Below are 24,284 nucleotides of genomic sequence, written 5' to 3'. Positions count from 1 at the left end.
GGTCAGCAGTCAATGTTTAAGAGATGGCAGATCTGGCTGCCTCTTTTTAAGGCAGCAGTCTCCTCCATGTATAAACATTTAGGCGTGATAAGAGTGCAGGATGATCTTTCAGAGTCAGAGATAACTTGTGAACAGTGTTTAGCTTTCCAACTTAAGTAGTTAAAATTCTTTCTTCATGAAGGTTAATGTGAATATGCAGACATAATGGAATAGAAAATATTAATTACTTGAAAATATATTTTATATGCGTTATTACAGTAAGTTGACTATGATGAGCTGAAGGGTTATTTTATAAAATGAAAGACAATAAATAGGTCCACATTTTAGCTCGTATTTTTAAAATTTATTGTTTTAAGGTAAACTAAAATGAAAGAACAAAGCTCTAAGTCAGTTCCACCTTGAACTGAAAACCTTGACTACACGTATCACCCTGACCTGTGTTGTTGTCCTCATGAGGAGTGGAGAGAGAGGGGAGGGGAAAGAATGAGAAGAAATGAGCTAGCACAAATCATGCAATTACTTTGAGTCTCTGTGTTCTTAAATAAACACAATGAGATTTTGCTCTAGGGTATTTGTTGTAGTTCTTTACAGTCCTGGACTAGTTGATTTTGAGGAACAGGAAAAGAAGAAAAGGACGAAAGGGGAGGGACAAGGAAATGGCTTGCTGTGCTCCTTTCTTTGTCCTCTCTCAGCTACTGGTAAGCAGCTCCAATGAAAATAGTTAATCTATAAGGACACTAGAGAAAGCTGAGATGCCTACTTTTCTGCTTGGCTATATGGGAGCAATGAACACAGTCAGGGTTGTGGTGTGGTCAAAACTTTCTGCAGGAGACCTAGTTCAGCCTGAATCACTAAGTAGTTTTGACAGTGTCCTGCACACTGTCCAAGAGGAGTTGTCACTTAATAAATGTGGGCTGATGAATCAATACAACTGAATGGCTGTGGGGGGTGGAATCGCAGTGTTTGTCTCCTAAACACTGTTACAGTTTTTAAGATAGATTTTTTTTCATATGGTTTGCCAGCTTCATGATGGAATCTTGATCTTTCAGATCATAATGGAACTGAAATATTGAATGGGATATATAGGCTACTTATATTTTGAGATATTTGTCTTTAATTTGAAAAGGATCATGTGAACTACCCCACACTAACTTTCCCACATGCACCCTAAACCACACACGTGCTAAAGTTTTGGTTATGTGTGTATGGTTAAGTCAGGGAGAACTGGGTTTGAATCGTGGCTTTGATACTTATCAGCTTAGTGTAATTTAACATTTGTCTGAACTTCTCCTTTGCTTTCGCTGTAAAATGGTGATAAATGATGTTTTTCTTATAAGGCTGAGATGAAGATTAAATAAAATCATGTATGTCTACAATTTGGTACATTGTAAAATGTCAGTAATGGGAAGCTTACTGCCATCGTACTTTTTTTTTTAAACTGGTAGAAGAAAATTTCGAGCTCTAAGATTTCCTTGGGCATTGTGAAAAATAGTATTCTCAAATAAGTATTTGAAGGATATGAACAAGTGAATGAGAGATACATGCAGATAAGCATTATCTTTGCTTTCTAGTTCTCCGTCGGGCATGATAGAAGGTACACCACAACTTCATGCAAATGCGTGGAGAGTTTCTTCTACTTGTTTTGCACCTGTTCATGTCCCAATGGTGGATCCCTGTAACATCAATCAACAAAACAGTAAGTCTTCTTTTCAGCACGTAAACTTAGGGAAAAGTTCTATGTATTACCATAATTTTGTAAAATTAGATAGTGATATTAAATTCTGATTTTCTCCATTATGGTAAAATCAATGTCATTCCTCATGTATTTTTCTTTACTTAATATGATTTATGCCTTTACATATGCCTTTTCATGTAATCTACATTGTTTTTTAAAAACTTGAGAATGATTTTTATTTTCTACTTTGTATTCATAAATTTTCTTGTTTTAGGTGTTTAGAAATCCCTGTTTCCAAACTTTTATTTTCTACTTTGCATTCATAATTTTTCTTCTCTTAGGTCTTTAGAAATCCCTGTGGACGGGAGGGGAGCATCACACACTGGGGTCTGTTGTGGGGGGGCAAGGGAGGGAACAGTGGGGGGAGGTGGGGAGGTTGGAGAGGGATAGTATAGGGAGAAATGCCAAATGTAGGTGATGGGGGGATGGAGGCAGCAAACCACATTGCTATATGAGAACCTATGCAACAATCCTGCATGATCTGCACATGTACCCCAGAACCTAAAGTACAAAAAAAAAAAAAAAGAAAAAAAGAAAGAAATCTCTGTGGACTAGCATTTGGGAGTTTTTAGAGTCTTTAAATGCTAAAGAAAAGCCTCTAGGGATCCTCTGAGAATGTGGTGATAGTCCAGAGATGTTTGATGTCAGTTATTACCATCTCATTACAAGTCCCTACTCATAGCACATATTTATAAGCAGGAAGCCAGTGATCCAAATAGGCTTTGTGCCTTTGAGTCAGCAACAATTTGAGATAGGCATGCTCCAGAGTTCCAATTTGCAATGCTAGGACAACTCACATGCTAACACTTTTTGGTTGCCTTTTTTAAAAAAACTGAAGCCCCAGCAAATCATATTAAAACCTAGTTCACTTCACAATAAAAAAGATATACATGTATATATTTAGATACAAGACATATATATATAATTGTGAAAAAATTAATATGCATGCTTAAATATTCTTATAACTATTTTTTTCTTTAATCATCTTGGCTAGTTTGGTATTTTGATGTAGTTTTTAAAAATATTTTACTCATATTGGTTAAGCATTCATAAGAAGCCAGCACAGTTTACGGATTATGTGGTTGTTGTTGGGAGGACTGGGCTGATTGACATATTGTTTTTAGTATTAACATAGAATTCTTGTATACTGGAAAAAGCACAAGATGCTCTTGGTGCTTTTTTTTCTTTTTTTTTTTAAATCTAAGTCAGCTTTTAAACTTGAAGAAGACTGTTAACCTCTTTGATCATTTTTCTTATCTATAATAACAAGAAAAGACTAAAGTTTTTTAGTTTCATGAATGATTACTTTTAATCTTACTCCCATTTAACGATACCTTCCTCTATTGTGTCCCCAACTTTCAACTAATTTATGCCTCCTCCTTCAACTACTCTTGTTTGGTTTGTTTCTTTCTTGGTTTCCTCCTCTACATTGCAGCAACTTTATTTTTTAATAACGTGAAAGTTGAAGTAGAGCTCAATTGATATATCAGTTTCCCTGTGATCATTTCTTTAGTTGTCTCCTTTATTATATGCCATTTTGCTCTATTTTCTATCACTTTTCTCCCCATGCCCCATGTCTTCTATATATATGTGATGATCTTATAATGGAAATTGAAATATTGAACTGGATATATAGACTATTTATATTTTGAGATATTTGCCTTTACTTTGGAAATAATCATGGGAACTACCCACATTAACTTCCCCACATGCACCCTAAACCACACACATGCTATATACTTTATATATATATATATATATATATATATATATATATATACACATATATATACTTTATATATATATATACACATATATATATGTAAAATATTAGCTTTTTCCTTTTAGCTTTGCCATCAGCTGTAATTTAAAAAAAATTTCAAATGGGTAAATTCAGGAAGATCCCCAAAGAAAGGAAAATAAATAAACAAAAGTCAATAATTTTGATCTAGATTCTAAAGGATATTTTTTCATGAGGATCTTCTTTAGTTACCCTTAACTTAATGTCAGTGGGAATATACTTTGGTCTACAAATTATTAGGCCTCTTTGGTGTATTACTTTGCTCTTTCAGGATCTTTGGCATTAAGAATATATATGTAAGCAGTATACTCCTATAGCTTCAGCCATTTGTTTTTATATACATATACATACTGAATGCAAAAATATACTTGAGCAATTATGTTTTCTTATCAATAATAAGTGTATGTAATATACTCAACAAAGTAAGTTCTGTGTAACTCCTTAGTAGTGAAAAAACTGATCTCCCACAGCTTATCTGGTCTCTCAAAGACAATGACGATGAAAGATTGATTAATTTTATCTGTTAAGAAAGCAATGCAAACTAGGTCCACTACATCAAGAACCCACAAACCTACCCTCTTTCAGAAAGATGGAATCCAATTGTTTTGTCAAACTTGGTTACTTCGATAAAGGATTATATCTGATCAGTCATTCTCAAGAGAAAAATCAACAAAATGATTACACAGATTCCCTCCCCTCCCAGGTGATTTTATAGTTATATCTTATGGCCTTTAGCATATACCCCAATCCCCAATTTCTATTAATTATTCACTTATTCATGGATTTGTAGATTTATGTATCAAACATTGTTGAGCTCCTAATATCTCGCTGGACATTATACACTATGCATTGCGCAGACATTGAGTTCAATGACTATGTGACATTGGACACATTACCATTCATTTCAGAGACTCCATTGTAATGAGATGATTCCCCATTCTTCCTAGACAATTGTGTATTACACAGAGTTGCCTTCCACAATCTGGAACCACTTTATTATGTGTGGATGTTTGGAAATAAGCCTCCCAATAATCCCCAATTCTTTATAGTAGGTTTCTTAGATGATTCTCATGCAATGGGATGATTGAGGCCACTGCTTCTATCAATCCTTCTGTTACTCACGCTATTCAGGTACAATATGGTATTTTTTTTCCCTAAAAGACTGTTGAATATGGATTAAGTGCTGTTACCAATATGATAAAAAACAAACAAAAACTGTATAAGGTGAAATTGTTCACTGTTGTATTAAAAGCAATATGCACTACAGTATATTTCTAAGAATGTGAAATGCTTTGATATTCTGGAACTTGATACTTAAGCCTAAGATCTGAACTGTTAAATAAGATGCTAATGAGGCTCTTTGTCTGTTAGTTGGGTATGCAGCACACTGTGATGTCATCCACCAGGACCTCTTTGCTCCTTGCCACATCTATATTAGCCCTGGGCTGTACTATCAGCTATGCCGCCATGATGCATGCAAGTGTGGAAGCTCCTGCCTGTGTAATGCTCTTGCCCATTACGCGTACCTCTGCAGCCAGCGTGGTGTTCCCATTGATTTCAGAGCTCAGATTTCTTTCTGTGGTGAGTACAATGCCACAGCTAAAGACTATCAGATAATACCTTAGAGACCTCTGTGTTTATAATGACTGCTTTTATTTTTTAAATGAAATGTTAATATTGCATGTTTTTTTGTTATTTGAAATATTTTCATAATGTACAAACATGAAAAACAAATGAAATACTGAATTTTTTAAGATGGGAGATATGTTGGATAAGACCAATAACTTTTGACTAGTTTTGTAATAAATGAAATTATTGTTAACTGTTTTGAAATACGCAACAGAAATAATTTAAAACATTCGAAAAATTCTTATGGAAATATCATATCTAAATATTGGAAAGTATTAAAAAGATTGTGGAATATGGTAATATAGTTGATTTGTACTTAAATAGATGTTATGCAACAGGCAATTATTATCAAATTTTGGGGGCTTTAATGTTCATGCTTATCTTGTCTGCCATTTTGTTCATGGTAGATTGTTTCCTTGTGTGTTTTATAATTTTTTTTATTAGCTAATTTTTACCAGCACCTCCTCCACCCCCATCTTGGGGTACCGCTCTCTCCACCTCCTCACTCCCTCAGGTTCACAAAGCTTTTTCCAGTTATTTCAGGGGTATCATTGGCTGGTATTGATGTTAACTGCTCAATTTTAGCTTTCTAAGATAAAAATAATGTAAATATAAAAGTAATGTACATTCATGTGCCAAATCTGTGCAGGATGCCAGTCTTTGGATTTTGATTTATTAGAGGTAACTTTTAAATCACAGACCCAGCAGTTAGAGAACTTTTTCTATCATCTTCCTATACTATGAGCCAATTCCTTCCAGTTTGGGTGTTGGCAAACTTCAACCATTGGGCCTCCTGCATTTTTGTGAATAAAATTTATTGAAATACAGTCATGTCCATTTGTGTGTGTGTCATCTCTGGCTGCTTCTGTGCTACAAGGTCAGAGTTGAGTAGCTGTGACAGAGACTGTGTGATCTGCACAGCTGAAAATATTTACCATTTGGCCTTTTGCAGAAAGAGTTTTCCAACCCCTGCTTTAGTCTTTCATTTCAACAGAGGATATTGCTCTTTGAGCATCCAAGTTAAGCTTCTCCCAATTCCTTGGCTTGTAATGGACCAGCTTTCATTTTCTATCCTAGACTCTTAAGCAGGCATAAAATGTTTCTATGTGCTGTGGAAATCTTTCTCAAACAATGCTCCTTTGTCCTTAGCTGTGGTGTGCCAGAAGGGCATGCTGTACCATCACTGTTCCTCGCTCTGCCTCCGTTCCTGCATTTCTGTCTCCTCCCCAGAGCAGTGTAATGATGACTGTGCTGAAGGCTGTAACTGTCCAGAAGGCAAATTCTATGAAGATACTCTTAGCTTTTGTGTACCCATGTAAGTCACAGAAACAGGTTGGCAGCATCCTGTTTCAATTGCTTTTTCTTCTTATGGGCTAAATGAGCTTTCAGGGAAGTTTTTGAAAAAATGTTTCTTACTGTTTTTACTTTTTTTTAAAAAAAAAATCCTGTACATGTTCATCAGTAGCTACAGAAAGAGTGAAGGAATCTCTGATGGTTGATCTTGAAGTGTATTCCTGCTTGTTTTTACCACAGTCATATTAATAACAAGATTTATGTTTCATTGTCACATGGCAAACTTCAGTAACAGGACTTTAATATCATAGCACTCACAAATTTCTCAATTTACACACGAGGTAAAGCTTTTTGTCTTATACATAGTGTTAAATGATCTATCAGTTATGTTTCTCTGAATTGCATTCAGTGATTTTTCTTGTGAGTAAAAACAACATTGTTTCCTGAGTTGTATTTTAGAAAACAAAACCTGAAGCCATACAAAACTCCATGTCTAAGCAGCTCTGCCATTTATGTAACAGGACTGCATGCAGTCTCGGAGAATCATGCCTTACTCAGAGTGTGTCTTACAATGACCAATGTAGAGCATAGGATCGGATTGAATTTTAGTGGCTTTTGAAAAAAATTATATCCCATTTAATTTACTTTTTTTTCTTATAGATTCCACTGCCGGTGTCATTATAGGGGCAGTGTTTATCAACCTGGAGAGCTCATCCCCACACCCTCGGGCTTATGGTAGGTTTCGATGATGGGGATTATATTTCACAAACGATGTACATGTTAATATAATTTCTTAACCCAAACCGTAAGTTGAAATATGACCTCTGTAATTAAATAACAAAGGTAACAATGTAATCTTTAAGTATGTTATAATCATATATATGATTGTATACATATGTACAAACACATGTATACATAATGCATGCATATATGACATTTCAAAGTGAAATAACCAAGTTTTGTACTCATAACTGCAGAAGGGAGTTATGAATTTAAGTATTTCACAGTGAAATGAAAGTCTGATCATTTTTCGTTCTTAGAAGTTAGGGGTGAAGTAGGTGTTTAAATATTACAGTATTGCTGAGTGAGCTCAAAAAAAGCAATTTCAAAATAGATTTGAAAAATATCCTGCATAAGAGTTAATGTGCCTCCTCCCCAGGGCCATCAATACTAGAAAGATAACACTTAATCACAGGATAACACTCATTCTGGTTGTAACTTTTCTGTTGAAAATCTAGGCACGTCCATGCAGCAGTCCATACTTACATGTAATTCCTAACCTCCCTTTTTCAGTTGCCCCATAGGTGCCCACAGATAATAATAGATAGTAGATAATAACAACAACAACAATAATAATATCTAACCATTACCGTGTACCTTTTTTTGTGCTGGCACCATTCTAAGTGTTTAATATTTATTAGTAAAATACTTACTACCATAACCCTAAGAGATAGGCGATGTTGCTTTATCCTGATTTACAGGTGAAGAAAATGGGATACAGGTGGCTAAGGAACCTGATACTAAAGCTGGAAGTTAATCCCAGTCAACCTGGCTCTGCAGTGCTTGTCTTCTGCCTACTTTGCCCTGCAGCTGATTTTGTATTTAGAGCAGAATATAGATTATGCTCAATTACCTTTATCTTTATCTCTACCTCCCTTCCTCTCACTCCACATCAAGACACAATGGCAACTAGCTCTTGGATCTTTTTGTGGTAGGCAGTATTACTATTCACATAGATTTCTAAGCCAGAGCTCTGGGAGTCATTTTTTACTCTTTCCTTCTGCCCAAAACACCTAATCAATAAATACCTAACAACTTTGGATTTTACTTGTTTTTACTTTCTACGTGTAGTCAAAAGTCATTTCTTCTTTTCCATCTTCATTGCTTTGGCAGTTAGTGTGTCTCACTCTCTCTTCCCTGGACCTTCCTCTCTGGGGTTCTTGCCTCTAGTGTTTCCTCTCTTTCATTCTGTCAAGGTGTCATATCTTTTTGGATTTAACATAATTAATCTATGTAAACTTAGCAAAAACAAAGTAACCCATCCCTCCTCAATGAAAAAAAGAAAAATTCACTTAATATAGTGACTTTGTTTGCCATTCCTTTTTAAAAGCCTTTGTCCAAGAATAAATATGATATGGAAGACCTGGGTGTGTGATCTGAGACCTGTATGTGTCAGTTCTTCTGTGCCATTCAAAGTGTGAGCAAATTCGATCAGAGGTGACTCAGTGTTGAATTACACTTTGAGTGTCATTCTAGTGTTCAAGTGTGCATAGTATATTTTTCATGTGATGTGGCCTGTACATGTGAGTCAGCTTCTTCATCTGGGCTTAAATATAGGACATATAATCTGGTCCAAAGCTGAAGGAAAACTGTATTGGAGTTATTGAGAACTGATGTGTTGTTTCCTGTCATGTTATCTTCAGGAATTGTCAAAGTTAATCTTGCCTATATGTGGCTCTTGCCTTTTACCCTGACTTTAGAATCTAAGTTGCAAGGAAGCTGTGACTCCACCCTATCTTCAGTGCTACTGCCAGAATGATTCAAAGCAACCATATCACTTTTCTGCTTAAGGTCTTCAATGGCTCACCTCAGGGGCAAAATCTTACTTAGCAACTTCTAGGAGCTAGCCTTTGCCTCTTTTGCCATTCTCACTGCCTGTCCCTTCCTGCATTGCCCTTTGCTATGTAGAATGCTGCTTTACTTCTTCATGGTTTGTGTGTTTCCACTGAATGTTACAGCCTTCCTACCTTAAGTGTGCTATGACCTCCATCCACTCTTCAAAACTGTTCAGATTTTACTTCTTTTGACTCCCTGATGTTGGTTGCCAACAGATTTTAAAAACATTTTTCTTTGTTTTACTTCTATCTCTTAACATATTTCTATGTTGCATGTCACTCTGCATACAGTATGTATTTGTGCTTCTTCCCCTCATATGAGACAAATTGTGGTAAAGACTGTGAATTTTGGTGTTCGTATCTCCCATGCCTATCCCAATGCTCTACACTTACAGATGTTTGATAAAAACATGTTGTGTTGAAATGGTCCTGAAATCGGACCTAAGCTAATAACTTGTAAAAAAAATTCTGTGGGAAAAATAACATTTGTATAATGTACTCAATCAATTCTTGTACATTAGATTGTTGTTGAAATTCAGGAAAAAAAAAAAACGGATTTGATTCCATAAATTAACTATTTATTTACTTCTAGCCAGTGTTCGAATGGGACTGTGCAATGTGATGAATTAGCAACGCCCTCTGCTGGTAAGATCTCAAAAGATGTTTTCCTGAAGGAGGATGCACCTCTGATTCCGCCTCTGCTCCTGGCATATGTTATCAGTCATTCACAGCCCTCCTTCCCAATGTGCATGGTTATAGCCTTGGGAATGTTTTTCAACATGGCATTCCAGGGCTTCTCGACTTTATCCACCTTTAAAATTGTAATATTTTTGGGATAGTTTTCTTTGAACATGTAAGTCAGCTAAGGGGTGGAGCAAATCAACCCAGGGATGCTGCCTAGATGCTGCCTTCCACAAGAGCACCTCAGACACCTGAAGGACTTTAGGGATATGTATCTAGGCACCTGTCATAACCCATTTGTGGGAAAGAAATTGGGAAACTCTAAACTATCACTTCTCAGATTTTAGTGTGCACATGTGGGGATCTTATTAAAATGCAGATTCTGCTTCATTAGGTCAGGGGTGACACCTGAGATCCTACATTTCTATCAGTGGTCAAGATAACATTAATACTTCTGGTTCCTGGGCTGCATTATGAGTAGCAAGACTCTGGGACTAGTAGCAATAAATTTAACATGGTATGTAAAATGACATCTACTGTCATCCCTTCAGAATGTCATTTTATACTTAAATATCTTTCCGAAGATCTTATATATTAGAACCATATATATTACTCATTTTCATATTTAAAGAGCCTTAAATTCCTAGTTACCATGGGCAAATTCTAGGCACATAATAAACAACACTTGCTTTCATACATTTTAATGGGCAGGAAGAGTGTAGGCTGATAAAAGTAATTATGAGCTATTACTGCTTTGTTCTGTATTTCAATGGCCTGGTATATATTATTATTAAAGAGCTTTGAAGTACATGTCCTGAATTTACTTTACAAGGATTCAGACAAGCCTAGGGTTTCTTTACAAGACATGTTTATGAACTACACACACTCAGTAGCCATCCTTACTCTGTCCCAGTTGATTCAGGGTGACTCACGGTCAATGAAGGGAAGCCCAGGTGGCTAGCCTTCTCACAGAGGAACCCACAGGATTTGAACCCTCTGGCCCCACATGAGGAAATGTATTTGATCTGTAAGAACCCAGAAGCTTTCTAGAAGAATATGGTGCCCCTGTCTTGACTATAATTATGTCTACTTCTGCACTTCTGTGGTATAGTGAGAACTGATATAAACAATGACTCGAGTTGAAGCAAGATTTAGAAGAATCCTGTGTTCATTGTGGCTTTATAAAGCCACAATGCTTTTATGTTATGCATAAAAATTGATAATATATTCTTAAAATTGATTATATATATATGAATTAATAAAAATATCCTGTTTCTTGACTTCAGAAAATTACATTCTAGTTAGTTACTATCTTATGGAAGGCAGCTAACATTTTCAAACTCTAATTAGGTTTGGAATAAAGCTATTTAGTGACTAAAGGGAATTTGGCTAAGGAATATTTATAAGCTCGTCAACTAAAAATCAAGAGTAACAGCATTATCTAATCATAATTCTTAAAATATTTTATGGTGAATTTTGTTTTGATGACAAGTACATGCCAGTATGATTATCTGTCTATGGAGCAGATACAAGTTAAGGACATTTTGTCTGTGCTTATATCTGAAGTTCACGTCTGCCCAGTGGGAAAAGAGTATTTCGACTGCAGGTTTCCTGACCCGGAATTACCAGCGGGTGGTATTAACTGTGAGACTACATGTGCAAACCTAGCCATGAACTTCACTTGTGCCCCATCCTCGCCCTGTATAAGTGGCTGTGTTTGTGCACCAGGGTAAGCCTCTTCTTCATAATACAGAACATTCAGGATTTGACTGAAAGCAAAATCTCTTGAAAATATTATTTACAGAAATAGCCAGAATTGTTGTTCTGACTAGTGGTTAACTGGGTTGGTAGCTAGACTATTGTAATTATTTTGCTTGGCTCACATAAAATTGTGAAATATTATTAATGTAATATACTGAATTGAGGAGAAAACTCATTTCTGGATGAACCTGGAATTTCTCCCCTGATTAAACTGCAATTTTGGGAAAGGTGACACATCACTCTTCATTCAAAACATTCTTCAAATACATTTTAAAATATTGTATTGTGCAGTTACTGGTGTTGATATAAAGTTGTACTAGTGATGCCAACTGTTTTATCTTAAAGAAAATAGTGTATCAAGGCTACAAAGGGCATGGGTAAGAGTGGGAGGTCTGGCTTCAGACACATCACTGCTCAAATCCCAGCTCTGACGCTGTTAGTGAAGTGATTTTTCTGCAAGTTCCTTTTAAGCCTCAGTTAGGCATTTTGAGATGTGGTGTTTGTGTGTGTGTGTGTGTGTGTGTGTGTGTGTGTGTGTGTGTGTGTCTGTGTATTTAATAAATATGAGCCACTATTTTGTGGCAGCATATTCTACTCTTATCTTCATGAATTTTCTTCCATTGCAGAAATACCTAGTACATGTGAAAGACAAACACAGAATGGCTTCCTCACAGGCGCACATATAATCTGGCCTCCCTGGCTCTCCCTCTTCTGCTAATGAAATAGAGGCAGTGCAGAGGGAGTGCCATCTAAGGCAAACAGGTCACCCATTCTTCCTCAATGAACGTATTCACACAAAGGGATTCCTGGGATCAGCTCATATAAACCAGGAGCAAAGAAGAGCGAGGTCTTGTGGTTTGTTTCCCAGGAGAATCGCATTTGTCTAAATGGCCCCCATCTGGAATAGGTTGAAGAGCCAAGTAACTTGGGACTGGTATTAATCTCTTTAGAAAGAGAGGGCACAGGAGGCAGAGAAAAAAGGTCACAAAAGAACAAGTGCCTGTGCCTGGGAAAATAAAGACAGGTAGAAATTAGGCCATAGAGCAGATAAGCAAGGAAGACATTTTAATAAAAAGGAGAAGGGAAATAAAACCTTTATTATGGTAGAATAATTAAAATCCACCACATTGCATGATTTATTTGATTTGATTGTGACTCTTGGGAATGCATGGCTAATTAAAGCCATTTCCTAATTTTGTTTTATATGCTGTGCTTGAGGTATTATCTTTTAAAATATATTTACTGTCACCTTTGATGTTTAGTTGGACAATGATTTACATATTTACTGGCTAAATCTCATTATAAAATGTTGAGGAGATTTCCTCCGACCCTACCTTCTCTGACTGTATTGAAATAAATGTGGTTGGAATTGACTTTGAGGTGTCTGACAGATTTGGAAATATTTTGTTAAGATAACTTTCTCTTACAACATTGTTTATGGTAATATGATTTGCCATGTCTTCCATGTGACCTTGTCTGGCTCATTTTGGCACAGTAGTCCAGTGTGACTTGTTTTCATGTGGCTCCTAACAGTACTAGCAGTTTATTGACTATAAAAGGACCACAGAACCCTAATTGAGAAATCACTGTGGGTTGAAGAAATGGAAAGTAGTATATTGGAAAGGTCAGATAGAAATATCTTCTATGCTGGGCTTCCTTATTAGCTGAAGTACCTCATGGCAAGTTAATAAACCATTTGAAATCTCAAGTTTCTCTTTTTAAAGTGGATATAACAATATATTTACTTCTTGGATGACTGAGTATATGCTGCACACCAGTTATGTAGTAAGTACTCAGTAAATGTTTATTTCTTATCCCACTGCCCAAACCTGCTTAAAGCAGATACAGGCATACCTTGTTTCATCGTGTTTTGATTTATTGCACTACAAAAGTGTTGCTTTTTTTTTTTTTTTTTTTTTTTTTACAAATTGAAGGTTGGCGGCAACCCTGCATCAAGCAAATCTGTTGGTGCGATTTTCCAACAGCATGTGCTTACTTGGTGTCTCTGTGCCATATTTTGGTTTTTTTTTTTTTGGAAAATTTCAGAACTTTTTCATTATCATTATATCTGTTATGGTAATCTGTAAACAGTGAACTTTGATTACTATGTAATTACTTCAGGGTACCACAAACTATGCCCATATAAGATGGAAAAATTAATTGATGAATGTTGTGTGTGTTCCCATTGCTCCATGTATGGGCCATTTCCCCATCTCTCTCCTTCTTCTCTTGTTTTTCTATTACCTCAGACACAACAATATTGAAATTAGGCCAATTAATAACTCTACAATGGTCACCAAAAGTTCAAGAGAAAGGAAGAATCACACGTCTGTTACCTTAAATCGAAAGCTAGAAATGATTAGATTTAGTGAGGAAGGCATATCGAAAGCTAAGAGAGTCCACAAGCTAGCTCTTTTGCAGCAGTTAGCCAAATTGTGAATGCAAAGAAGTTCATGAAAGGAATGAAAAGTGCTACTATTCCAGTGAACTCACAAATGATAAGAAAGCAAAGCAGCCTTATCGCCGATACGGATAAAGTTTTAGTACTCTGGATAGATCAAACCAGCTGCAACATTCCCTTATGCAAAGGCTTAATCCAGAGCAAAATTTTAACTCTTTCAATTCTATAATGGCTGGGAGAGGGGAGAAAGCTGTAGAAGAAAAGTTTGAAGTCAACAGAGGTTGGCTCATGGGGTTTAAGAAAAGAAACGATCTCCATAACATAAAAGTGCAAATGCTGATGAAGAAGCTATAGTCAGTTATCCAGAGGATGTAACAAAGATAACTGATGAAGGTGGCTACCCTAAACAATATGTTTTCAATGTAGATAAAACAGATTTATATAGGAATAAGGTACCATTTAGGACTTTCATAGCTAGAGAGAAGGCAGTGCTTGGCTTCAAAGCTTCCACGGACAGGCTTACTCTCTTGTTAGGAGTTAATGCAGATGGTGGCTTTAAGTTGAAGTCAATGCTCATTTGCCATTTAAAAAATCATAGGGACCTTAAGAATTATGCTAAATCTACTCTACCTGTGCTCTGTAAATGGAACAACAAAGCCTGGATGGTAGCATGTTTGTTTACAGCATGGTTTACTGAATATTTTGAGCCCACTGTTGAGACCTGATACCTAGGAAAAAAAAGATTCCATTAAAAATATTACTACTTATTGGCAGTGCACCTGGTCACCTGGGAGCTCCAGTGGAGATGCAGAAGTATCTATTAATTTTGTTTTCATGCTTGCTAACATTTATTCTGCAGCCATTGATCAAGGAGTAATTTCAACTTTAAAATCTTATTATTTAAGAAATACATTTCACAGGTCTATACCTGCCATAGATAGTAATTTCTCTGATGGATCTGTGAAAAGAAAATTGAAAATATTTTGGAAAGTATTCACTATTCTAAATACCATTAAGAACATTAGTGATTCATGGGCAGAGGTCAAAATATCAACATGCACAGCAGTTTGAAAGATGTTTATTCCAACTCCCATGGATAACTTGGATGGTTTTGAGACGTCAGTGGAGGAAGTAATTGCAGATGTGAAGAAAATAGCAAGAGAACTAGAATTAGAAGTGAAGTTTGAAGATGTGACTGATTTGCTTCAATCTCATGATAAAACTTGAATGTCGCTTGAAAGTTGCTTCTTACAGATGAGCAAAAAAAGTGGTTTCTTGAGATGGGATCTATACATGGTGAAGATGCTGTGAACATGTTGGAATGATAATAAAGGATTCAGATTGTTACATAAAGTTAGTTGATAAAGCAGTGATAGGGTTTCAGAGGACTGACTCTAATTTTGAAAGAATTTTTTAGATAAAATACTATCAAATGCATTGCATGCTGCAGAAAAATCTTTTGTGAAAGGGAGAGTCAATCAGTATGGCAAACTTCACTGTGTCTTATTTCAAGAAATTGCCACAGCCACCCCAGCCTTCAGCAAAAAGATTATGACTCCCTGAAGGCTCAGATGATCCTTAACTTCTTTTTTTAGCAATAAAGTATTTTTAAATTAAGATTTTTTTGTTTATTTTTAGATATAAAGCTATTATGCATTTAATAGACTATAATATAAATGTAACTTTTATATGCACTAGGAAATGAAACAAATCTGTGTGATTTGCTTTTTAATGATATTAACTTTATTGCTATGGTCTTGAACCAAATTGGCAATACACCTATAATTTACAGTGATTTAAAGTTTTCCCTTTCCTTCTTCCAGTTTTGAGTAGTTATGAAAAACTCATCAGTCATTAGCAAAGTCAGTTAAAACCATGACTTTGTCTGGAGATATAAGAATTGTGACTCATTTTGGTGAGGTTTCCCTCACTTAAACAACTGAACAATTAAAGTTTATGATGCATCTAATGTTTGAGGCATTGTGTTAAGCTATAGGAATGGGGAGTAGTAAAATACATTTATTAGATAATAATAGAATCTACCTTAGGGGATTGTCACTAGGATAAGATCAGTTAGTGGCATAGTTAAAATGGTTAGGATAGTGCCTTGCCATAGCAAGCATTAAAAAATATGAGTTTTGTTATTATTCTTATTATCATTATAAGATATTTAATGACATATTTAACAGTTTCTTGTGATAAATCCTCCAATAAAAGTTTATAAGATTACCAAGTATACAGAGTATGTGAGGGAATTAGGGACATAAAGATTGCACCGAATTGAGTCTTAAGTGGTAAGTTTGCCAGACGGAACATGGGAAAAGAATTTTCCAGGCAGAAGAAAAATTCAAAGCCCAGGATGAGTGACTAGAAGTTTGGGAGGGCCGAGGTGAGGGATCTGGGGCATTGTTGGTCTGAAAGAAATCTAAATGAGATAATGTATCATTTATATAAATAATTTTATTCACCTTTACTCAACAGTTGTCTTCTATGCACTATGCATTGTGACATGAACATTAACAAGATATTTATGGTCCTGTTGAGTGAAGCTGAAAGTGTAGTGGGTAGCATATGCTGTCCATTGAATAAGAAATTACAAGACTGTGTACAAAGAGTAATGAGAGAGAAAGCAGAGTGCTAAAACAACATGAAGAATTATTTCTGTTTTAGAGAAGAGGAAATAACTCTGGGTTCCTGAATTCCATGTTAATTTTTATAATATTAAATTTTTACATTTTAAACAAAATGTAAAAAAGTTTTACATCTTATCTATTTTAGGAGATTTTTATTTTTAGTAATTTATTGTTATTTATATAAATTAAAGTATAGATTAATTCATAATAAATTATTTAAATTACAACTGATTTAAATTTAATGTTATTTTTATCCTTATTGCTATTTTATATAATTATTAAATTTATAATTTATTACTAACAAAATTATTATATTATTTAATTATCATTAAGTTATTTATTAAAACTTTTAGAAAAAATTTTAAGAATATTGAAATATACATTTATTTATATTAAAGGATTTGATGTTATATGTAATATATATTTAATCTTCATACCAAATATTTAAATAACACACCAAAATTTATTCTTCCCTGAGATTAGTTCAATTTTTATATTAAAATTTTATAATTTTATATTTATATTTAAATTGTATATTAAAATATAACATTTGTATATTTTAACTTTTATAGTCATAGACATTTTTAGACACTATTTCAGGAAACAATCTTTCAAGAAGAAAATAACACTTGAAACCAACATTCAAAAGTTATTACATTAAATAAATAAGAAACACTGAGGTAGAACAGAAGCTGCAGTTACTGGGAGGAAAAAACAGATGAAGATGAAAAAACCACATTAAATTTGGAGATTTGCAACAAAAGCCTCTGTAGTGAACTCAAAGAAGTTAAAAAGGACCTTAGTCAGTTACAAGAAAACGTAAAGATTTCAGAAAACATGAATTTACAATTTGAAAACCAACTGAATAAGACAATCAGAAATGTATCTAAGGCAATGGATGAAATCCACACTGCTCTCAGGAAGGATAATGTAAAGAATGAAGACAAAGATAAAAAATCCAAGAAGAATGGTGAAACTGTGTGATAAAATTTACGTAACAATGAGGAATAGTGTTAACTAATATAATATGTAAAAATCATGATATAAGAATGTTTGAAGGGGATGAATGTTTGATTTTAGTAGTGTAAATGTCTTTTAGTTCAAATGATGTATAAAGTTTTATGAATATGAGTTTATTCTTTTGAGAATTGCTTGTAATTCCTAGCATTCAAGTTATTAAACACTCCTTGAGTGAAATAAAAAGTAAATAAGAAATAATGTGAAACACTTATTATAATGTTTGCAGTTCCACACACATCTAAACTATCCTGATTTCAACTTTAAGCACTCAGAAAGCATCTTATGATTACTCTCTACATCTTGTAATAAAAATGTTAACCATTTGATAATTTACTATTTCATAAAAAAGTTGTTAGATCCCACAGACTCTTTCAAGCAGCAGATATTAAAGAAAGGGACTCTCACTTCCTCTACAATTTTTTTTTTTCTGGAATGACTCACTGTATTAGGCTTCTGTCTTCTTCTTATACACTTAGTGAATAACAAAAAGGTACAGATACCACAGCTAGTCATTTGCCTGGCATTTAGTACTGTGATATGTAAGGTATTGCGTGGAAAAACAGGGAGGGAGACTGGACTCAGCTCCTCGACAGGTCAGATAGAGTGCCTTAGACAGGTCTAATAAATATAGATGATCGTTTTAATATGCTAAGATTACTGGTATTTTAAAACTGAAATTGGTAGTTCATACTAAATAGCATTTTACTTCTTCATTTGGAAGAATGGCAGAGCACAAAGGAAAGTGTTATGTTCCTGAAAGCTGCCCGTGTATCTGGAAAGACTGGGAGTATCTCTCAGGAGAAGTGATTGCTACACCGTGTTACACCTGGTAAGGAGATCCATTTATTTCACAAATATTTTCCTAAGTAATTGTGTTAATTTCAATCATCTCGTATTTATTTGTTGAGACTGACATCAGCAAAAAGTAAATCAAGCCTAAGCAAATAAGATTTTAAAGGCCTGTAGGAGTTGGTGGACAGTTACTATCTACAGGGAACCATTATCTTTATGCATATTTGTTCAACTCAGAAGCAAAGTGTGAAATACAACAACCTAAAATTTTAATAGGAAAAAATCATGTTTACAAGAAAGTGCTAAATGTTACAAAGAAAAGACCATATTTAATGGAAGGTTTCAAGTTTCAAGATAAGTCAAAAGAATAACATAAAATAAAATTTGCAATATAATTTCCCTAAAATATGGACAAAAGTTCTAAATTCATGATCAATGTCATGTCTAATACATTTAAATTTACTCAAGTATGGGAGATGGCATTGTGCTCTTTCAGCTACCAGCAGATCTGTGTTCAATTTTTCATTCCATCATCTATTTTCTGTGTGACATATGCACAATTCCTAGAGTTGGTTTTGGTATCTGATAATTTATTTAAACAAAGTGATAAATTTGTGCCTTCTTTGTCAATGTAAGACGTGGTATCAGAATGAATTGGAAATATTCATAAGGAATATTTGCTCATGAATTCTCTTGAATACAAACATTCCATTATTATTGTCACTTGAAATCACTAGTTAAGGTCAAGTTTCTTTAGAAAGGTAACTTGTATTATTTTTCAATAGTGTTTGTCGACGAGGAATGTTCAATTGCACATATTATCCATGCCCAGCAGTGTGTACAATATATGGGGACCGGCATTATTATTCTTTTGATGGACTAGAATATGACTATATCAGTGATTGCCAGGTATTTTTGATAAAGGTAGGTTGCAGTTAGACGTTTTTATTCGCATTTGTGTAAAGACTTAATGCAAAAACATGTATGCTGGTCCCTGATACATTGAATTCATGTGCTATTTATAAAACCTATAAAACAATAATGTATATTTTCAACTTGTATTTTAGGTTCAGGAAGTAAATGTGAAGATTTGTTATTGTGGGTAAATTTGTTACTGTGTTGCTGGGGTTTGGTGTACAAAATATTTCATCATCCTGGTACCCACCTCCCACCCTCCACCCTTAAGTAGGCCCCAGTGTCTATTGTTCCCTTCTTTGTGTCCAGATGTAGTCAATGTTTAGCCCCCACTTATAAGTGAGAACATGTGATATTTGGTTTTCTGTTCCTGTGTTAATTCACTTAGGATAGTGGTCTCCAGCTGCATCCATTTTGCTGCAAAAGACATTTCTTTCTTAGGGCTGCATGGTACTCCATACTGTATATGTACCACATTTTCTTTATGCATTCCACTATTGATGGGCATCTAGGTTGATTCCATGTGTTTGCTATTGTGAATAGTGCTGCAATAAATGTACATGTGCATATGTCTTTATGGTAGAACAATTTATATTCTTTTGGGGGCATACACAATAATGGAATTTCTGGGTTGAATGATAATTCAGTTTTAAGCTCTTTGAGAAATTGCCACCTGCTTTCTACAGTGCCTAAACTAATTTACCTTCTCACCAGCAGTATATAAGTGTTTCCTTTTCTTTGCAACCTTACCAACATCTGTTGTTTTTTTTATTTTTTAATAGTAGCCATTTTGACTGGTGTAAGATGATATCTCATTGTGGTTTTGATTTGCATTTCTTTAATGATTAATGATGTTGAACGTTTTTTCATATGCTCATTGGCTGCAGGTATGTGTTCTTTTGAGATGTGTCTGTTCATGTCCTTTGTCAATTTCTAATGAAGTTGTTTTGTGCTTAATAAGTCCCTTAGAGATTCTGGTTATTAGGCATTTGTAGGGTGCATGATTTGCAAATATTTTCTCCCATTATGTAGGTTTTCTGTTTACTTTGTTGATATTTCTTTGGCTGTACTGAAGCTCTTTAGTTTGATTAGGCCCCACTTGTAAATTGTTGTTTTTGTTGTAATTGCTTTAGGTGTCTTTGTTATAGAATCTTTGAGAAGGCCTACATCCAGAATAGTATTCTCTAGGTTTTCTTCTAGGATTTTATGATTTTAGATCTTACATTTAAGTCTTTAATCCATGTTTGGTTGACTTTTGTATTTAATGAAAGGAAATGTTCCAGTTTCAATCTTCAGCATAGGGCTAGCCAGTTATCCCAGCAGCATTTATTGAATGGGGAGTTCTTTCCTCACTGCTTATTATTGTTGATTATGTCAAACATCAGATGGTTGTAGATATGTGGCTGTATTTCTGGGTTCTGTAACCTGTTCCATTATGTCATTTTTGTGCCAGTACCATGTTGTTTTGGTTGTTGTAGCCTCGTAGTTTAGTTTGAAATTGGGTAGTTTGATGCTTCCAGCTTTTTTTTTTTTTCTTAGGATTGCTTTGGTTAGTACAACTCTTTTTGGATTCCATATGAATTTTAGAATAGTTTTTTTCTAATTCTGTGAAAAATGACATTGGTCATTTTTTAGGAATGGCATTGAATTTGTAGATCGCTTTGGGAAGTATGACCATTTTAACAATATCAATTCTTCCTATCCATGAGCATGAAATGTATTTTCATTTTTTTGTGTTGTCTTGATTTCTTTCAGCAGTGTTTTGTAATTCTTGTCGTAGAGATCTTTCACTTTCCTGTTTAGTTGTATACCTAGGTATTTTTTTGTGTGTATATGACTATTGTGAATGGAATTGCAATCTTGATTTTGCTCTCAGTTTGAATATTATTGGTGTATTAAATGCTGCTAATTTTTAGGCAAGAAAAAGAAATAAAGGATATTGGGTTAGGAAAAGAGGAAGTCAAATTGTCTCTATTTGCAGACAACATGATTGTATATTTAGAAGACCCCATCATCTCAGCCCAAGATCTACTTAAACTGATAAGTAACTTCAGCAAAGTCTCAGGATACAAAATCAATGTGCAGAAATCACAAGCATTCCTACACACCAATAACAGACTAACAGGGAGCCAAATCATGGGTGAACTCCCACTGACAATTGCTACAAAGAGAATAAAATACCTAGAAATATAACTAAGAAAGGATGTAAAGGACCTTGTCAAGGAGAACTACAAACCACTGATCAAGGAAATAAGAGAGGATACAAACAGATGGAAAAACATTCCATGCTCATGGTTAGAAGGAATCGATATGAAAATTGCCAAACTGATCAAAGTAATTTATAGATTCAGCACTATCTCCATCAAGCTGCCTATGACCCTCTTCACAGAACTGGAAAAAACCACCTTAAACTTCATATGGAACCAAAAGAGAGCCCACATAAGCAAAAAGAACAAAGCTGGAGGCATGATGCTACCTGACTTCAAACTATACTACAAGACTACAGTAATCAAAACAGCATGGTACTGGTACCAAAACAGACATATAAACCAACAGAACAGAGGTCTCAGAAGCAATGCCACACATCTACAACCATCTGATCTTTGACAAACCTGACAAAAACAAGAAACAGTGAAAGAATTCCCTGTATAATAAATGGTGTTGGGAAAACTGGCTAGCCGTGTGCAGAAAGCTGAAGCTGGACCCCTTCCTCACACTTACACTAAAATTAACTCTAGATGGATTAAAGATTTAAACATAAGCCCTAACACCATAAAAACCCTAGAAGAAAACCTAGGCAATACCATTCAGGACATAGGCATAGGCAAGGACTTTATGACTAAAACACCAAAAGCAATGGCAGCAAAAGCCAAAATAGACAAATGAAATCTCATTAAACTTAAGAGTTTTTACGCAACAAAAAAAACAATCGTTAGAGTGAACTGGCAGCCAACAAAATGGGAAAAATATTTTGCAATCTACCCATCTGACAAAGGGCTAATATCCATAATCTATAAAGAACTAAAGCAGATTTACAAGAAAAAAACAAACCCATTCAAAATTGGGCAAAGGATATGAACAGACATTTTTCAAAACAAGACATATATGAGGCCAACAAACATATGAAAAAATGCTCATCACGACTGGTCATTAAATAAATGCAAATCAAAACCACACTGAGATACCATTTCATGCCAGTTAGAATGGCGATCATTAAAAAATCTGGAGACAACAAATGCTGGAGAGGATGTGGAGAAATAGAAACACTTTTACACTGTTAGTGGGAGTGTAAATTAGTTCAACCATTGTGGAAGACAATGTGGTGATTCATCAAGGATCTAGAAATAGAAATTCCATTTGATCTAGCAATCTCATTACTGGGTATGTACCCGAAGGATTATGAATTGTTCTATTATAGTCACATGCTCATGTATGTTCACTGTGGCACTGTTTACAATAGCAAAGACCTGGAACCAATTCAAATGCCCAATCATAGACTGGACAAAGAAAATGTGGCATCTATACACCATTGAATACTATGCAGTCATAAAAAATGATGAGTTTGTGTACTTTGTAGGGACATGGATGAATCTGGATACCATCATTCTCAGCAAATGTACACAAGAACAGAAAAACAAACACCACATGTTCTCACTCATAGGCAAGTGTTGAACAAGAGAACACATAGGCACAGGGAGGGGAACATCACACACTGGGGTTTGTTGGGGGGTGGGGGGCCAGAGGAGGGACAGCGGGGAGCAGGGAGGTTGGGGAGGGATAACACTGGGAGAAATGCCTGATGTAGGTGATGGGGGGATGGAGACAGCAAACCACCGTGACATGTGTGTACCTATGCAACAATTCTGCAAGATCTGCACATGTACCCCAGAACTTAAAGTACAATTTAAAAAAAAAAAGAAAAGAAATTCTGCTTATTTTTATACATTGGTTTTGTCTCCTGAAACTGAACAGAAGTTGTTTATCAGTTACAGGAGCCTTAGGGCAGAGGCTATGGAATTTTCCAGGTGTAGAATCATATTGTCTGTGAAGAGAGGTATTTTGACTTCCTGTTTTTATTTGAATGCCCTTTCTTTTGCCTGATTGCTTTGGCTAAGACTTCCAGTGCTGTGTTGAATAAGAGTGATGACAGTGGGCATCCTTGTCTTGTTCCACTTCTCAATGGGATTGGGTCCAGCTTTTGCCCATTTGGAATGATGTTGGCTGTGGGTTTATCATAGATGGCTATTAATATTTTGAGATATGTTCCTCTGATGCCCAATTTTTAGAGGGTTTTTAATATGAAGGGATGTTGGATTTTATCAAAAACTTTTTCCTGCATTTGTTGAGATGATCGTGTAGTTTTTGTTTTTAAGTTCTGTTTATGTGATGAATCACATTTATTCATTTGTGTACGTTGAACTAACCTATCATTCCAGAAGTAAAGTCTACTTGATTATGGTGGATTAGTTTTTTGATGTGCTGCTAGATCCACTTTGCTAGTATTTTGTTGAGGATTTTTGTGTCTATGTTAATCAGGAATATTGGCCTGAAGTTTTCTTTCTTCACTGTGTCTCTGCCAGGTTTTGGTATTTCCTTAACTCATTCTTAACTTTTATTTATAAGTAATGGGCTAGTTCTTAAACTTTCGTGCCTCTGTTTTCTCATCTATAAGATTTGAAAAGTAATTGTGAAATAGTTCTGAGGATTAAATAAGATAAATATACATAAAAGGCTTAGACAGTGTTTGGTATAAAGTGAATGTTCAATAAATGTCAGCTATTTTTATTGTTATTAACTTGGTTTGGTGAATATAAATGTAACACATTAAACTATAATTGAGTTGTACATTTTTTATGGTTTGACAATAAAAAGATATGCTCAATTCTAGAAATGCTATTTTGATGATATGCTTTGGTAAACTCCAGGCTTTATATATCTGATAAAATCCTTAAAATTTCTTACATTGAATGCATTTCAATTACCTGTATATTTAAATTTTAGACATTAA

At 34.9% G+C, this 24,284-nt stretch overlaps 1 protein-coding gene across 5 annotated transcripts in view; it reads left to right on the top strand.

The window, feature by feature from the left end:
• OTOGL (otogelin like) overlaps window positions 1-24,284 on the top strand; it is a 346,243-nt gene that overhangs the window by 210,835 nt on the left and 111,124 nt on the right. For all 5 annotated transcript variants that reach the window (XR_012518405.1, XM_074402509.1, XM_074402507.1 and 2 more), the window contains 8 exons: window positions 1,572-1,696; window positions 4,908-5,117; window positions 6,315-6,480; window positions 7,119-7,193; window positions 9,666-9,718; window positions 11,321-11,483; window positions 18,291-18,398; window positions 19,147-19,285. Coding sequence is in view for 4 of the 5 variants with exons in the window: in XM_074402509.1 (XP_074258610.1) it covers window positions 1,572-1,696; window positions 4,908-5,117; window positions 6,315-6,480; window positions 7,119-7,193; window positions 9,666-9,718; window positions 11,321-11,483; window positions 18,291-18,398; window positions 19,147-19,285 (1,039 nt within the window). In the remaining variant the exon portion in view is untranslated. The remainder of the gene's footprint in view (window positions 1-1,571; window positions 1,697-4,907; window positions 5,118-6,314; window positions 6,481-7,118; window positions 7,194-9,665; window positions 9,719-11,320; window positions 11,484-18,290; window positions 18,399-19,146; window positions 19,286-24,284) is intronic.

The sequence above is a fragment of the Saimiri boliviensis genome, chromosome 7, assembly GCF_048565385.1.
Source record: "Saimiri boliviensis isolate mSaiBol1 chromosome 7, mSaiBol1.pri, whole genome shotgun sequence".
Taxonomy (NCBI): Eukaryota; Metazoa; Chordata; class Mammalia; order Primates; family Cebidae; genus Saimiri; species Saimiri boliviensis.
This window is presented reverse-complemented; position numbering and strand designations above follow the sequence as displayed.